The following is a 15,538-nucleotide window of genomic DNA, read 5'->3' as shown; positions in this document are numbered from 1 at the left end:
TATTGACTTATCCCTCTGACTATCCAATGAAGCAGACTCATTAAATGTCACATCCCTGCTAATAATTAATCCTGGAGACTTTGGATCATTGCACCACAACTTGTAGCCTTTCACTCCAGATGCATACCCTAGAAATATGCATTTTCTTGCCCTCGGCTCAAGCTTACCATCTCTCACATGAGCATAAGCAGGGCAACCAAACACTCTCAATTGAGAGTAATCAGCAGGTGAACCAGACCAGATCTCAAAAGGAGTTTTGCACTCAATAGCTGTAGATGGAGATCTATTAACCAAGAAATAGGCTGTATTAATTGCTCAGCCCAAAAGTCCTTTCCCAATCTTGAATGTGAAAGCAGGCTTCGTGCTTTGTCACAAATTGTTCTGTTCATGCGTTTTGCAATATCATTATGTTGTCGTGTCTTTGTACAAGTGCAATGTCTCACTATACCTTCATTACTGCAGAATGCATCGAACTCACAATTGCAAAATTTCAACCCGTTATCAGTTCTAAGACTTTTGACCTTCTTTTCTGTCTGCTTCTCAATCATTGTCTTCTACTTTACAAAGGTTGAAAATGCCTCATCTTTTGTTTTCAAAAAATACACCCACATCATCTGAGAGTAATCATTAATCAAAGTCATGACATACCTGGCACCGCTCTTAGAAGGGATTCTGTTAGGACCCCATAGATTTGAGTGGATATAATCCACCGTTCTTCTGGTCTTACGCACTAATTTTTTTTTCAAACTTCACCCTAGTCTGTTTGCCAAACACATAGTATTCACAAAAGTCCACAGATTCTATTTTCTTCCCATCTAACAAATTTCGCTTGCTTAACACAGATAATCCTCTTTCACTCATATGACCAAGATGCAGATGCCACAATTGAGTCTGATTTTGATTATTGCATCTAGATGCTACTACAACTTCCCCTGAAACTGTACAACTAGGAAGAAAATACAATCCTGAAACCAAATTGCTCTTCATGATTACCATAGAGCCCTTGCACACTTTGAGAACTCTATTCTCTGCATGGTATCTGAATCCATGAGAGCCAAATGTTCCAAGAGAAATCAGGTTCCTCTTTAGTCCTGGAACATGGCAACACTCTATAGTTCTGACAACGCCATCAAACATCCTCAATCTGATGTTACCAATTCCTTCCACAGATAATGCACGATCATTGCTTAGAAACACCTTGCCACTCATCTGTTTGTAAGTGACAAACAAATTTCTGTGTGGACACATATTATAAGTAGCTCCAGTATCAAGAATCTAGGAATTTTGTCCATAATCTAAACTCATGGATAAAATTTCTCTAGCACTGTCATCACCATCGGAATCAATAAAACTGTCAACCACCTTCACAGAACTTTCTAGTTGCTTTTCCTTTTTATTTTTCAACTTGGGACAGTCTCTCCTGTAATGACCTTGCTCCCTGTACTCAAAACAGTTAGCCTTTTTCATTCTTGACTTAGATCTTGCCTTAGATTTCTTCTTGCTGGAAGAATCATCCCTTGAATGTGTTCTTTCCCTGCTCACCAAATCTTCTCCCTCAAATCTTTCTCTATTATCTGGAAAATTCTTTTTCAACTCCTTCGATTTTAGAGAATTACTAACATCGTCTAGTGAAATACTGTCTTTTTCATACAACAGAGTATCAACAAAAGTCTCATAGGAGGGTGGCAAAGAACATAACACAATAAGGGCCTCATCCTCACTATCAATATTAATATTCTTCGGGTCCATAATGATTGAATTAAATTCATCCAGATATTCTTTAATGGGCGTACCTTCGCTCATTCTCAAATTGTAAAGTCTTTTCTTCAGATATAGGCAATTGGTCAGCGATTTAGCAGAGTATAACTCCTCAATTTTCTTCCATGCCGCAAACGCTGAGCTTTCATAAGCAATCTCTCGTAGGACATTATTAGTTACCCTTATAAAAATTACACTCAAGGCTCTCTCCTTTAGATCAGTCTTCTCCACCTCTTTTATACCTTCTGGAAAGTTATTATCGATTGTCTTCCATAGACCTTGCAGGATCAAGGAAGATTTGATTTTAATCTTCCATTGACTGAAACTCGATCCACCATTAAATTTTTCTATCTCATACTTCAAACGCCATCTGTAAATCCTAGGTTTTGTGTACAAAGCTCTGATATAAGTTTGTTATAACAAGCATGTAAATCTAAGGCACATATACAAATTGCACAATCACACAGTATAGAAAAGAGAAGAAGAATAACATAGGATTTAACGTGATTCAACCGTAAAGTCTACGTTCATGGACAAGATAAGAGAAAAAAGTTCCACTATGATGAAAAGAGCAAGATACAATCACTCAGAACTCTCAAAACCTAAACCCAGTGTGTTTTCCGAATATCTCAAACCTATTAGCTCGTGCCCTCCGCTGCCACTACAGATCTTATTTTTTATCCCAATCGGATCGCAGAAGAAACTTTCAGGTCGGATCACAATTCAGTTACATGGAAAATATATCTAAAATTCAAACCACAAAAATAATATCATTTCTGCTGCTAAAAAAAATAAAAAAAAGAGTACAATTCATTCTTGAATTTAATCAACTATATAAAATTAATTTTATATATAGCAAATTTCATACACTAAAATTATGCATAAACTTGTATATGGATTACGTAACTTTATGTGTGCTACTGTCTCCCAAAACTGTGTTTTATTCTTTAGTTTTCTCGGAGAAAGTCGTGTGGTCTTCTCTGCTTCCCCTGCTTTCTGGGTAGGAGAAGCCAGTAGATAATTGTTTCGACCTAGTTTGGGGTTGCTCTTCCCCACCTGGATTTGGCGTACATGGATGTTTTGAAATGTGGTCTTTTTATAAGTTGGTGTACATGGTGAGAGCTCTTGTGAACCTGTGTTGGTAGTAAGCCTAAAATGGCTTTTTCGGATTCTAAGAGAGAATTTGGTATACTCATGAGGAGTCCGCCAGCAAGATTGCCTTTTGGCCGACTCAAGGCTATGAAAGAGTGAATCCGCCTTAAACCTTAGTGTGTTCAACCGTTTTACTCTGCCAAAGATGTTGTTTGATGAGCTTTCTGTTGTGAGATTTTGAGAAAAATCTGCAGGCCTCTGTTCCTTTTGGTAGTGGGAAGTAAACAGGTGGTGTTCTAGTCTTATTTGAGTTTGTTTTGATTCCCCCAGTCTTAGCATCAGTTTCCTACGATGGGAGATTCAGCGACGCTCCGAAAGTGTCTCAGGTGGTTGGTTCGCATTTGTACTTCAAGATCACCGATGACGCTAGTTGATGACTATGGTGGTTTTGCCTTCTGGTGTGTCCAAGGGAAGAAGGTGGTTTTGATGTTAGGAGCTGGATTTTTAACTGGGTTGATTTTTTGTTAGGACTGAATTGAGCCTTATTTCCCTTGTATTCTCTAATCTTACCTTTCTGGGCCTTGATAATGCAATATTTACATTTTTAAAAAAGAAAAAAGAACTTGTACATGAATTTGCGTAAAACTTCAACAATATAAACAACAAATTATTTTAAGGGATATTGACGAGCCTATTTTAATGTGCAGAATGAAAATGAATACGCAAACTAATTATTTTAGTAGAGAAAAAAGAACACTTGCACCCAGAACAATTATGGGCTTTTTTCTTTAAGATAATAATGGACTATTATTTAGTAAGACATGTTAATTATCTCAAGTGATTCTGAAAAATATCTTGTGACAACCCAATGCGCGGGACTAAATCTTAGACTAGAATTGGCGGGGTGCGCCTGGCCCGTGCAGTAGTGCAACGCATGGGCGACGCTCAAGGATTCCAATAGCAAGCTATTGTAATGAGCCCTTCCCCTACAAAAATTAATTTAATATCATGTGGACTAATAGCCCACGTATCAGATATTAAACTGATAAGAACAGATACTACACTTGATCTTAGCCAAAAGGCCGAGAAAGGTATGCTTTATTTTGCATTTCAAACTTCATTTTATAGGAAATATCCAGTGGCATATGCTCCTCTCTCTGCCGATGTGGGACATCATTTAATTTTATATAATTAGACATAAGTGGCAGACCAATCACCGTATCCAAAACTTAAAAAGCAATATATGATTAATTCTCCCCTGAGTTCAGGCTTTTCATTTGAATTCATTAAGCTATATATACAAATCCTATGATTTGGAAATTTATGGCCTTGTTTAGTTATATAAAATAAAAAAAAAATTATTAATTCCCTCATTTCTATGAAATACAATTAAAACTATCTCATCGGGCATTAAAATTAAATATTAGATGGAGAATTTTTTTCTAACTTATAAACAAATAAATTGTTTGTTTTTATAACCTTTTTGCATACTGAAATTTTTAAAAAATGAGGCTATAAAAAAATTGAATTATTATTCTTGTGCGCTGTTAAAAAAAAAAGCAGCATTTCATAATTAAATTATTAATTCAGGGACTATATTTTACCTATAGCTATTAATAAGAAGAGATTTTGATTTTGTTCAGTAATGTGGATCAAACAAATTCGTTGTCCCATGTTATTTCCTTGAAACAGTGAATAGCATTACCAGCAAATAAGTATTTATTTTATAATATAAAAAAATTAAAATTTTAAATTTTGATAATTCTGATCCTTTTAATAGTTTTCACAGCACAAAATTAAAATTCAATATTTTTGTGATTCAAAGAAATTACATGGAACATATAATACTGTATTTTAACTATAATATGTTAATATAACTTAGCTTGATTAACCACTCACTTTTTAAGAAATAAAATTATGGCACATCATAGAACCACTTTTTTCAAATTATACTTGAGGAAAAAAGATCAATTAATTTCACAAATTTTCCATTTTCAGTTGGCCATAAGTGAGTAAGACGATATCAAGCATAACTTGACGTCACCAATCACCCAACACGTTAAACTGTAGATTGCAGGGCTTTACCCCTAAGGGAGCCCTTCCAGAAATTCTCGACGGCCAAGGTCAAGCCCAGGCCGAAGAGGGGGTTTGGAAATAGTTTTCAACCAGCAATAGACGCGCCTCGGTTAGAACCTCATTAGCTGCGTCATTGCCCCAAGCGCAAAGATGCTTTTGAACGATAACTCGGCCTTCTTTTTATGAGCTCTGTCCTTAGAAAAAATATTTATATCTTTACGATGTGGGATTCTAGCTCATCCTTTCCTAATACTTTTCCATGTCCTGTAAAAAGCTTTATTTACATTTTTTTTTTTTAATAATTGTCGATAATGTTCGCATGTATAAAAACATATATGCATTGAGTCTCGTTTAATTAACAAATTGTGAATATCATGAGTTTGTACAATTAACAGATCATAAGTTCTAACATTTCTGTTAAGTTAAAAGTAAAGTGTGTGATATTTGTTTACCACATTTACAGTCTGTTTAACATTAAGTTTTGAATACTGAAACTGCTTTTCTGAATAAAAGTATCATTTTAAATATTATTAAAAAAAATAATTTAAAAAAATTATTTTATTATTTTAATATTTTTATGACTAAAACTGATTAAATTTAATTTGTAATTATTTTTAATATTATCTAACTAGCATATTTAAAAAATTAATTTTTTTAACGGCAATTTCAACAACAATACCAATCAAACACTTAAAAAACTCTTGGTGATTAAATTTTTAACTCTAACCTTTGTAATATAAAACAGACGTTTAATTATTGGATTATTAACCCATTAACATCTATTTAATATTCTAACAAAATTTACAATAATAATTTTACTATAGATTCAACATTTATTAACCCTACCAAAGAAAATTAAAGTTTAGTAAATTTTTCAACCATGAGTTTAGTAACCAATAATAAAAAAAAATAATTCCTAAATATATATGTATATTTCAAAAATTTTAACCCACCAATTATCTTCATAAGCAGAATAATTTAATGAATCATCATCTAATTTAATTATTAATAAATTTAAATTTATATTAACAAATTATCTAATTTCAATAAAAAATCAATAATGTTAGGTTTTTCTAAAATATCAATAAATTTTTATAAGATAATTTGGATTTTTTTTTAAATTTAGTTATATTTAACTATACCTTATATACGAACAATGCTTATTTGATTAGTGTAATCAATAAATTTTAATTTAACAATATTAAAATTTATTTTTTAAATTAGTTTAATTTGGATTATATTTAAGTGAATAATTTAAATCAATTCGATATTAACCTTTAGAATATGAATGGATATTGCCATGGGCTTTCATGAATTGGGTCGAAGGCTTGATGCTGAAAATCAACTGCACCCTGTTAACTGAGCAGAAAAGAAACTAGACCTTGGCCACATGTTTGTACGGTGAAGAAGAGAGAGGGCAAAAATGGCCAGCTTCCTCAACATCTCGTCTCCTCCATTCCTGTGTGGATCCTCACCTCTCCCTTCTCTTCCTCCTCGTTCCATTACGCCCATAACCCAATTCAAGGTTTTCTCTCTATGATAGTTTAATCTCTCTCTTCATGTTTTTGCTTTAACTTTATTCCCTTTTTTTTTCTCTTGAAAAGGTTTGGTGTCGAGGTTTGACAGTGAAGTGCATGTCCTCTGGGCCGAGTCAAGATGCGGAATCTGAATCCGAAACGGCGGCGTCTTCTTCCTCTTCGTCTTCATCCTTTTCATCTTCGAGCATTTCTACATACAATTGGTGTGCAGCTCTCGGAGGTATAGGGTTTCTAGAAACTGTATATTTGACTTACCTCAAGCTCACCGATTCCGATGCCTTTTGCCCTGTTGGTGGTGGCAGCTGCGGCGACGTACTGAACAGTGATTACGCTATCGTTTTTGGTACTTTTCCGCTGCAAGTTTAATATGTATGCTGTCTTCTGTTCTTTTGGTTTACAATGGCTCATATCCAATAGAAATATTGCAGGTAATGTGTTTGATAGAGGGTTTCAATGACAGTCCTTTTGACATTTGCCAGGTGTTCCTCTTCCAGTCTTTGGGATAGTAGCATATGGTTTTGTTTCAGCACTTGGGTTACAGTTGAAAGGAAATAACTTACCCTTCGGAATTGGCGAGTCTAATGGTCGTTTGCTTTTACTTGCGATCACTACCTCCATGGCAACTGCTAGTGGATATTTTTTGTACATTCTTAGCACAAAATTCTCAGGAGCATCTTGCTCATACTGCCTAATGTCAGCTTTCTTGTCACTCAGCTTATTTTTCATCACTATAAAGGTACGCTTTTATTTTACATTTCTTGACGAAATTATAGAATGTTGCTGTAATTGGAGTCACAAACATTGAAAATTTTCTTCTCTCTTACCCCTTCACTTCCATAGGATTTTGGGTTACAAGAGATACAGAAAGTATTGGGTTTGCAGTTGTCTATAGCAATCTTGGTGATTGCTGCCCTGAGCACCTCATATGGTACTTCTCCATCCGTCTCCTCAAGGTGATTAAATCTGTGCATAGATCATGGCATGTTTGTTTCACTTTCATGAGCAGTTATATAAGAATTTTTTCCCTCTTCAAAAATTCCAGCTGTATATTTTGGTTCCTGGAGCCACCTATTTGTGTTTTTGGTCTGTGGATGTTAGTTACTGCTACTCACTGGTTAGATGAGCAGTAGTAATCTTGGCTAGATAGTCAATTCTTTGGATTTATTAATGGCAAGTTATAATCTTGGCAAGTATGAGGGAGGTAGTGGCATCTGATAGTTAGAATAGATGTATATGTTGCTTGGTTGCTACATGCTTCTCTAATTATACTTTAAGATGCCTGCCCATCTTTTTCTGCAAGTGAGCATTCACCCTAACATTTTCTCGATCATTTCTATATATACAGCCTGGCTGAAATTGACCTACCATATTTTACCTCTGAAATAACCACGCCATCAAGTCCTTTTGCTGTTTCACTGGCAAAGCATCTGCATTCCATTGGAGCTAAAATGTATGGGGCTTTCTGGTGTTCACATTGTTTAGAACAAAAACAGGTATTTTTATCCTCCTTAATTTTTGTAAGGTGCTTGCATAAAAAGCAAGGTTGTAACTTGTAATGTCAATACTTGGCAGTAAAGTTCGGCCTTATGTGCTAGATGATCCTAGCAATCCAGAAGCTGAAATGAAAGCTAAGGATGTGAAAAATTAGTACTATTGATGCTATTAAAGATTGCCTCTGATCATTACAAATCCATAGAAAACTAATGAACCTTGTAATTGTAAATTATTGGCTCTTTCTATTTTGGCAGACTCCCTATAGCTGGAGTGAGTCTTCCGTAGAGAATTATTAACACGGGTCAACATATAGGTCTGTAATCCATAAAGCTCATTTTTAATTGTAAGTACCTGAACCGAGAATAGCTTGTGTTTCATAATTTGACAAGTTAGCCAAATGGAACTCATAGAAGTTCGTTGAAACAGACAAATCACTATTATTTGTTTGATAATGATAAACTATGAACTATCTGCAATTGAAGAGCTAACTTTTGTGGACAACTTTTTTCTTGAGGCATCCTTTCCATTTGATAGGAAACTCTCGATCTTGCTATTGGGCCTAACAATAGTTTCTTACACCATATACTTTGTGTTGCTAATATAGATGTTTGGAAAGGAGGCATTGGAAATGTTGGACTATGTGGAATGCTTTCCTGACGGATACAGGAAAGGAACTAAAATAGCCAAGGCATGTGCAGATGCTAAAATCGAGGGATTTCCAACATGGGTGATCAATGGTCAGGTAAGGAAGGTTGTTATGGGTCTAACCTTTTCTGATCTTTCTTCTTTTGATTACAAGTGGCTTCATCCAAAGATATCTTTTCTTTTTTCCCCATCTATTCGGTGAATAATGTTTTGGCTTATTTTGATCAATGCCTGGAGTACAATGATAGGCTTGGTGTCCATGGTTGGAACATTCCATTCTAGTAAAAGTGTATAAATTCTAGGGAACATGTAGATGCGCCTGCTTGATGATTCAATCATTTGTTCCTTTTGGCATGACCTTCTAAATAAAGTGGCCATTCTATCATTCTGAAGCTTTTCTTTTCCTATCATCTGTCTTGGCCCTGCAAATAAGTCAGGAGGGTGTTCTCATCAAAGCATTTATTTCTTGCAGGTTTTGAGTGGAGAGCAAGAACTGTCAGAGCTTGCACAGCTTTCTGGGTTTGAATTTATCGAATCAAGTCAACCTACTTAGAGTAATCCATTGTGATAACGATAGCATTTGTACAGTTTTTTTTTGTATATGTTCTTGTGGTCTGTGACGACTGCTGAATTGTTTATTATCTATAGAAGTTGAGTACTTAGTATGCCAGTTTCGCTGTTTGTTGCCTCTGCATAACATTATACCAGGAAATCATATAAACAGTGAGCATGTTCTAGGAAGGGCTGTGATTTCGATGATTAAAACTTGAGACTGTGGGAGGACTTTTATTAGATGGATTACTGGACCTAAGTTGATAATGGGCACTGTAGGGATATGCATATAGTATAGTCAATGGTGGCTACCTCATTGCATTTTCTCCCAGCAATGTGAGCTCACAATGGGACCTACACATGTGAAGGCCGCGTCGATTTAAGGGGGGAACAATAATCCTATGACTACCGCCTAGTAATTTTCAACTTGTGATACCAGACCCTTTTGCAAGTTGCTGATCGCTGGCATGTCCAATGCATTTCTTCGATGAAACACTACAACCGAATAATTATCAAATTATTTTTTCTTAACTTTAAAGGAAAATTTAAATAGCGAAGAAAAAGGTCGTATTGGGCCCTGTAGTTGCATTTAAAATTAAGAAAGACCAATAATTGTAGCTTTTTTTTAAAAAAAAAAAAAAGAGAAAACTAATATTTGTTACAATTTTATTCCTTTTTTTAAAAAAATGTTTTTAATTTTTATTTAATGTAAATATTTTTAATTAAATTTTAACAATTAAAGAATTTTTATTTTAGGTTTTGGAACGAACATGACATTCATTTTAAATCCAAACTTAACTCACTTTAATGATAATTCACATACTAATAGTATTTTATGTATAAATGGAATAAATAAATTTATTTTATTTTTCAAATATTCCTTTTAAACATATTATTTGTAAGAATTTATGTATAGCTATTAAATTAGAGGAATTATAATATTCAAACAACAAAAAATGTTTATGGCTGAAAGTGAAAACGCAGTCCATTGCGAAATATTTTTCATGTTTATTTTTCAGTGAATTTATATTTCGTTTATTTTGTAAAAAATAATTTATATATAAAAAATATTTTTCATTAAAATTATTTTTAAGAATATTTTTTATTATTTAATTATAATAATATTTTTATATTTTAATAAAGTTATTAAAATCTAAAAAATAATTTTTTATTAGAGAAAATTATTTTTTTAAAAATAATTTAATTTTTTCACACATAAAAAAAATCTTTCTATTAACTCGTTTCTAAACACTATAAAATATCAAAAATATTTTCATGAAATGAACAGAGGTTTAGTTGGAACAAGCTTTCATAAATGAGACGCGTGTCACGTTGCCTTTTTTTTCAATTTTAGCTAAAAATATTTAATTCATAAATAAAAAATAAAATAAAATTTAATTTTTATTCAAATTTAAAATTATAACTATTTAAAAAAAATTATTAAAAAAACATTTTTATCCATATCAATTTACAGATTCATTGAGCCGAGATGAATAATATATATTTCAATAATTTAAAATTAAACACTATTAGTAGATATTATTTTTATGATAAGTCTATGATGTAGATAAAATTTCTGATCGAGTCTCAATTGAATAGTTTTTTCCTTGGATTTGTGTATGGAAAAGATTTGCCCCACTTATCTCAATGGACGGTGGAGATGATCCGAAACCAGATCGACAACTGAGTAAGTAACTAAAAAAAAAAAAACTTATCATACATCATGCCGCTCCCAAAAAAAGGAAGATGCTTTAGAATATCCTCTCTGAGAGCGACTATAGCTTCTAACTCGTAACTTCCTCCCCTTCATATTTCTTAACCCAACCCCATAAATACGCTTGTCCTTGCCTTTGTTACTTCCTCCCTCCTCCACCCTCTCTCTCTCTCTCTCGTCACTTTGCCGTTTTTGCTTCTTTAGCCCAAACTTTAGCCAAATTGAAGAAAAACGAACAACATGTGCCCTCACGTTTCGCAGCTCGACCAAGAACAACTCATTGAGAAGCTCGGGATCTTCAAGATCCATGGACGAGACAAACATGGCCGCAAGGTCCTTCGCATTATAGGCAAATTCTTCCCTGGTACCATCTCTGTCTCTTTTTTAGCTTTTCTTTTGCATGCAATTGAATGCTTGTTTCTAATTTTGATTATGATTTTTTTTGGGGCGGTTAATATTAGCACGACTTCTGAGTGTGGATGTGCTTAAGAGTTACTTGGAGGAAAAGATCTATCCTCGCCTAGGAAAGAAGCCGTTTTCTGTGTTGTATGTTCACACCGGGGTTCAAAGAAGTGAGAATTTTCCTGGAATCTCAGCCTTACGATCTGTCTACGACGCGATACCAATCAACGTCAAGGATAATATCCAGGCCGTTTACTTTCTCCATCCAGGCTTACAGGCCAGGCTATTCCTAGCAACCTTTGGCCGTCTTCTCTTCAGCGGCGGGTAAGGCGCATTTTAATATTTGTCTGTCTTATATAACTAACTTAAGCCTCCTTTTCTATTATCACTATTGTTACTAATGAGGGTGGCGGTGGCGATTGTGTGTGGTAGGCTGTACGGGAAGCTGAGGTATATAAACAGGATTGACTATCTGTGGGACCACATGAGGAGGAATGAGGTAGAAATTCCAGAATTTGTTCATGATCATGATGAGGATTTGGAGTACCGTCCGATGATGGATTATGGATTGGAAAGTGATCATCCTAGAGTGTACGGTGCGGGTGCACCCACCATGGATTCTCCTGTGTGTATGTATTCCATGAGGTGCATATCGTAAATAAAAATTGGTGAGATGCGTCTTATTTTGTGTATAGAGAGACCTCGAGCTCACAAGTCACAAGTGAATGTGGGGGAGATATTGGCGTAATGTGTAGTTTTTATATTTTGTTAGGGATAAGATAAGTTGTAATATTTTCGTTGGATTTCAAGTTGAATCCCAAGGCTTCCAGCATATATCCAAAAATGGATCTCAGTGGAAAGAGAGAATTGTGCAAAAATGGATCTCTGGTGTTTCATTAATTTATATGGTCAAATGGGCCCTTAAATTATCGCCTACATAAGTTGTGAATTTGATATAGGATTTGAGAAAAAAAAAAAAAAAGTTGAAATGAATTTTAAGAAGTTTTATTAATTGAGGTGAGGACATTTTATCATGGAGAAGAATATGTTTAATCTATTAATTATGAGTATTTTACTGAACATATGAAATCTCTCAGTTATTCGATTCTCATTTCTCAGTTAGGCTAACATCTGGTCGGAGGATTCTAAAGAGACTGCTTTCTGTCCTGCTGTTCGACTCCCGTTTACCGTTACATTTTCTTGTGGAAACATCAGACATCGAAAACTATTTATTTGAAGCAAAAACCTAAAATTCAAAAGCAATGTAACTGACAAAGTGCCATGTTAAAATTCAACCATCGTGATTCCTATCGCCAGATAAATTCACCCCACACGGCTGCCATATCAGAATTCAGACTTTTTTAATAGGTCAAAATAATTATGATTAATTGATTATTTAAGGTTGGACATCACACGTGTAGCCAACTACTGTGCATATATATATATAGGGAATGATGTGTTTGTTGGGCAAAAAGCCCCCGCCCCCGCTGCGTATATCACTTCTTTGAAATTAGAGGGCCATTCCTCTGCCCCTGCCACTCCCTTCAACAGTAACTCAACATCCATGCAGGGCCTCCGCGCAAATAACTCACATATATAGGATTAGACCTTGGTTTTTAACAGTAAGAAAATTGAAGACGCCTCAAATTTGGAAAATCTTCATATACAATCTCTGTCCATTACTAGATCACTTAAAGAAATCATTGTGAAAAATATAGATATGTATCAGCTTAAAGTCTCTGATTATCAAATCCTAGCTTGTTCTATCTCTCTCTCTCTTTAAAAAAAAAAAAAAAAAAAAACACATTGTATTAGTTTCCCTTTGTGCTATCATTCACAGTAGACTAAAATTTTGCTACTGTTTCTACTCCTCCTTGATCATCCATCTAAACTATTACAATCCCAACACTCAAAATAATAATAATAATAATAATAATAATAATAATAATAATAATAATAATAATAATAATTGCAAATTAAAGACATTCTTTCCTTTTTATTCCATCTGAAACTCGCCAATATAGTGTTAAACATTCTGCCATTTCATACATGTATATATATAAAAGCAGTTATTAACTAAAACCACTGTAAGATTTACCTGATAACCCAAACCAAATAAATCACTACCAATTTTATATCATCCTGAATCCTTAAAGATTTACAGAGAAACATTCCAATTCTTGCAGTTTCTATCATCCTCATCCTGAAAGATTGATTTTTTTAACTTAATGTATTGATGGGGCATTAGATAATCAATGTATCAAACCAGTAAATCATAATCTTGCTTCCTCCAGTGACTTCCTCAGGAAATTGGCATGTCCCAATAAAATTTTGAAATATGCTTGATCTTGTAATTTTCTTCACCACTCAATCTCCTTTCTAGGTCTCCACGTAAGTGAGTTAAAAACAACTCTTGAATCGTAGAAATGTTCTGTAAGCCCTCAGGCAGAAACCTCAAATTAAGACAATTCCAAAATTGAAGATTTCTCAAACTTGGAAAAGCCCCATTTACAATCTCAATCCACTCCACTAAATCACCTGAAGCAATTATCAAAGTTTCCAGCTTCGGAAATCCACCTGATTCGCAAAACTCTTTCCCAATGAGCTTTGCCTTATAGGCTTCCCAAAGTCTAAGATGTTTTAATTTGGGAAGAAACTGAAGAACTGAAGACGGATTCTCCAAGATATTAGAATGACATTGCGCTAGACTGGTTAGGTTTTCAATGGAGGGAAGCCAATTGAGCATTTCAACTAGACCCCCACGTAAAACAAGCTCTTGAAGATGAGGTGGAGGAGAAAATGGTTCCAATTCAGGCAGAAGTGTGCCCTCGCCGGCTTGTTCTGCATTTAAAGACAGGGAAACAAGGTTTTCTAGTTTTATGCTGGATGCAAATAGCTCACCGACATGATCCTCAGACACATCCTGAACGTCAAGTTTTCGTAGTTAGGTCAAACAACTCAATTCACTAGCAATGCCAGCACCTATATAGACACCAGTGAAAGTCTGAAGATTTACCAATGTTCCAATCCCCATTGGAACTCTAATTCCACCTTTATATCTGAGCGTATCGCACAATAAAAGGTGCCGAAGCTGTTTGATATTCAGAATTTCTACAGGGAGTTCGAATTGCTTTGAACAATCATGTACTTCCAAAGTTTGTAGTTTTTGAAGATTACCTATAGTAAGTGGAAGCTTCTTCATCTTTGAGTTGCTCAAGAGTAAATACTTGAGGTGAACCAAATCTCCCACTTCATCTGGTAAATATTCTACTGCGGCATACAAATTCAATACCAACAAAAACTGCAACCCACACAGTTTGCCAAAACACCTGAGACAATGGTCCAATATGACCATCACAGTAATCTACTGAGGTAAACAAGGATTGAATTTGAAAGCGGTTGAAGTTAGGAGGCAGTTCTTGTCCATCATTTTTAATAAATGCATGGGTCAGCGAATTGGCAACTTTAGAAATGAAATCTTGCTCCTCAACTTCAACAAGGCATGAGTTTTCATATAATTTAGGAACTTTTACTTTACTGTAAAAGACATAACGTTCTTCAAGCATCCCTAGGCCAATTAATTCCTTAATAATATTTTCTGCTGTATCCTCCATAATTTTCCCTGGTTTTCTGGTATTAGACCTTGAGCCAACAAAAGTCTAACTACTTTTCCTTTATCCTGAGCATATTTCTTGCAAAGAATATAACAATAATCTAAGCAGGATTTGAGATGATGAGGAAGCTTTTCATAACTAGATCTGAAAGCCGCTAAAGAAGAAGTCTTACCTTTATCTTTGTCTTGTTCAATTCTGCAGCTTGGAATAACATGAGTTTGAGTTGTTCCACCGGGCATCTCACCATAAAACTCTTCAATTGTACCATCGGAACTACGATTGTAGAAAAAGAAAGGCATGATGGGCTATTATCAGATCAAAATGAAGAACAAGTGTTGTAAGATGAGAGAGTAAGGATGATCATATCAAGCCTCGTCTTGAGGTAGTTGGTTGGTAAGGGGTGCTTTTCTTTCTAAATTTCTAGTGGACCCAGGCTGAGGTAGTCCTTTTTCTATTTGCTAGCTCTAGCTGGACTCTAATAAAAATAATTATTCATAAAAAAATTATTATAAAGTTCCACTAATTACTCCATAAAACAGTCTATGTTGACAATGATTAATTTATAATACTTTCCATAAACATGATTATCAAATATTCATATTTAATATGAAATAATAACAAAAAATATATATAAATATCATATCCTCCCATTA

General features: G+C 34.5%; 3 protein-coding genes and 2 non-coding genes across 8 annotated transcripts; 2 read left to right on the top strand and 3 right to left on the bottom strand.

Annotated features, from left to right (window-relative positions):
* Positions 1 to 3,749: 3,749 nt before the first annotated feature.
* LOC131183545 (U2 spliceosomal RNA) lies at positions 3,750 to 3,945 on the bottom strand. The gene has a single exon (XR_009151593.1). It is a non-coding gene; the product is annotated as a U2 spliceosomal RNA (small nuclear RNA).
* A 982-nt stretch (positions 3,946 to 4,927) lies between these two features.
* LOC131183593 (U4 spliceosomal RNA) lies at positions 4,928 to 5,078 on the bottom strand. Its single transcript, XR_009151636.1, has one exon. It is a non-coding gene; the product is annotated as a U4 spliceosomal RNA (small nuclear RNA).
* Positions 5,079 to 6,205: 1,127 nt separating this feature from the next.
* LOC110642236 (thiol-disulfide oxidoreductase LTO1) lies at positions 6,206 to 9,273 on the top strand. 4 transcript variants are annotated; one of them, XM_021794208.2, is made up of 7 exons: positions 6,206 to 6,451; positions 6,531 to 6,807; positions 6,944 to 7,200; positions 7,305 to 7,417; positions 7,810 to 7,957; positions 8,213 to 8,301; positions 8,563 to 8,700. In XM_021794208.2, exons 1-6 carry the CDS (start codon positions 6,350 to 6,352, stop codon positions 8,252 to 8,254), a joined length of 939 nt encoding a protein of 312 aa, XP_021649900.2. In that variant the 5' UTR covers positions 6,206 to 6,349; the 3' UTR covers positions 8,255 to 8,301; positions 8,563 to 8,700. The 4 variants fall into 4 exon arrangements, with proteins under 4 accessions (XP_021649900.2, XP_021649902.2, XP_021649897.2 ...); XM_021794210.2 differs by having other exon boundaries at positions 8,213 to 8,271; positions 8,563 to 8,696; XM_021794205.2 differs by lacking the exon at positions 8,213 to 8,301 and adding an exon at positions 9,076 to 9,273 and having other exon boundaries at positions 6,207 to 6,451; positions 8,563 to 8,709.
* Positions 9,274 to 10,987: 1,714 nt separating this feature from the next.
* Positions 10,988 to 12,149, top strand: LOC110642203 (uncharacterized). Its single transcript, XM_021794155.2, has 3 exons — positions 10,988 to 11,233; positions 11,331 to 11,595; positions 11,704 to 12,149. The coding sequence occupies exons 1-3, from the start codon at positions 11,110 to 11,112 to the stop codon at positions 11,927 to 11,929; spliced, it is 615 nt and encodes a 204-aa protein (XP_021649847.2). The 5' UTR covers positions 10,988 to 11,109; the 3' UTR covers positions 11,930 to 12,149.
* Positions 12,150 to 13,573: 1,424 nt separating this feature from the next.
* LOC110642204 (disease resistance protein RPM1) lies at positions 13,574 to 14,885 on the bottom strand. The gene is made up of 3 exons (XM_058152134.1): positions 14,564 to 14,885; positions 14,288 to 14,448; positions 13,574 to 14,194 (listed from the first exon to the last, which is right to left on the bottom strand). The coding sequence occupies exons 1-3, from the start codon at positions 14,883 to 14,885 to the stop codon at positions 13,574 to 13,576; spliced, it is 1,104 nt and encodes a 367-aa protein (XP_058008117.1).
* Between the last annotated feature and the right edge of the window lie 653 nt (positions 14,886 to 15,538).

The sequence above is a fragment of the Hevea brasiliensis genome, chromosome 9 (assembly GCF_030052815.1).
Source record: "Hevea brasiliensis isolate MT/VB/25A 57/8 chromosome 9, ASM3005281v1, whole genome shotgun sequence".
NCBI classification, from domain to species: domain Eukaryota; kingdom Viridiplantae; phylum Streptophyta; class Magnoliopsida; order Malpighiales; family Euphorbiaceae; genus Hevea; species Hevea brasiliensis.
The sequence above is the reverse complement of the archived record's forward strand: the minus strand, read 5'-3'. Positions and strand labels throughout refer to the sequence as shown.

Coding starts and splice junctions, on each gene's coding strand:
- LOC110642204 (XM_058152134.1), bottom strand. CDS start 14,885: ATGGAGGATACAGCAGAAAATATTATTAAGGAATTAATTGGCCTAGGG. Junction 14,449..14,563: donor GTGGGTTGCAGTTTTTGTTG/GTATTGAATTTG, acceptor CACTTACTATAG/GTAATCTTCAAAAACTACAA. Junction 14,195..14,287: donor CAATGGGGATTGGAACATTG/GTAAATCTTCAG, acceptor CTTGACGTTCAG/GATGTGTCTGAGGATCATGT.
- LOC110642236 (XM_021794205.2), top strand. CDS start 6,350: ATGGCCAGCTTCCTCAACATCTCGTCTCCTCCATTCCTGTGTGGATCC. Junction 6,452..6,530: donor CGCCCATAACCCAATTCAAG/GTTTTCTCTCTA, acceptor TCTCTTGAAAAG/GTTTGGTGTCGAGGTTTGAC. Junction 7,958..8,562: donor ATTGTTTAGAACAAAAACAG/GTATTTTTATCC, acceptor TTGCTAATATAG/ATGTTTGGAAAGGAGGCATT.
- LOC110642203 (XM_021794155.2), top strand. CDS start 11,110: ATGTGCCCTCACGTTTCGCAGCTCGACCAAGAACAACTCATTGAGAAG. Junction 11,234..11,330: donor TATAGGCAAATTCTTCCCTG/GTACCATCTCTG, acceptor GGTTAATATTAG/CACGACTTCTGAGTGTGGAT. Junction 11,596..11,703: donor CGTCTTCTCTTCAGCGGCGG/GTAAGGCGCATT, acceptor TGTGTGTGGTAG/GCTGTACGGGAAGCTGAGGT.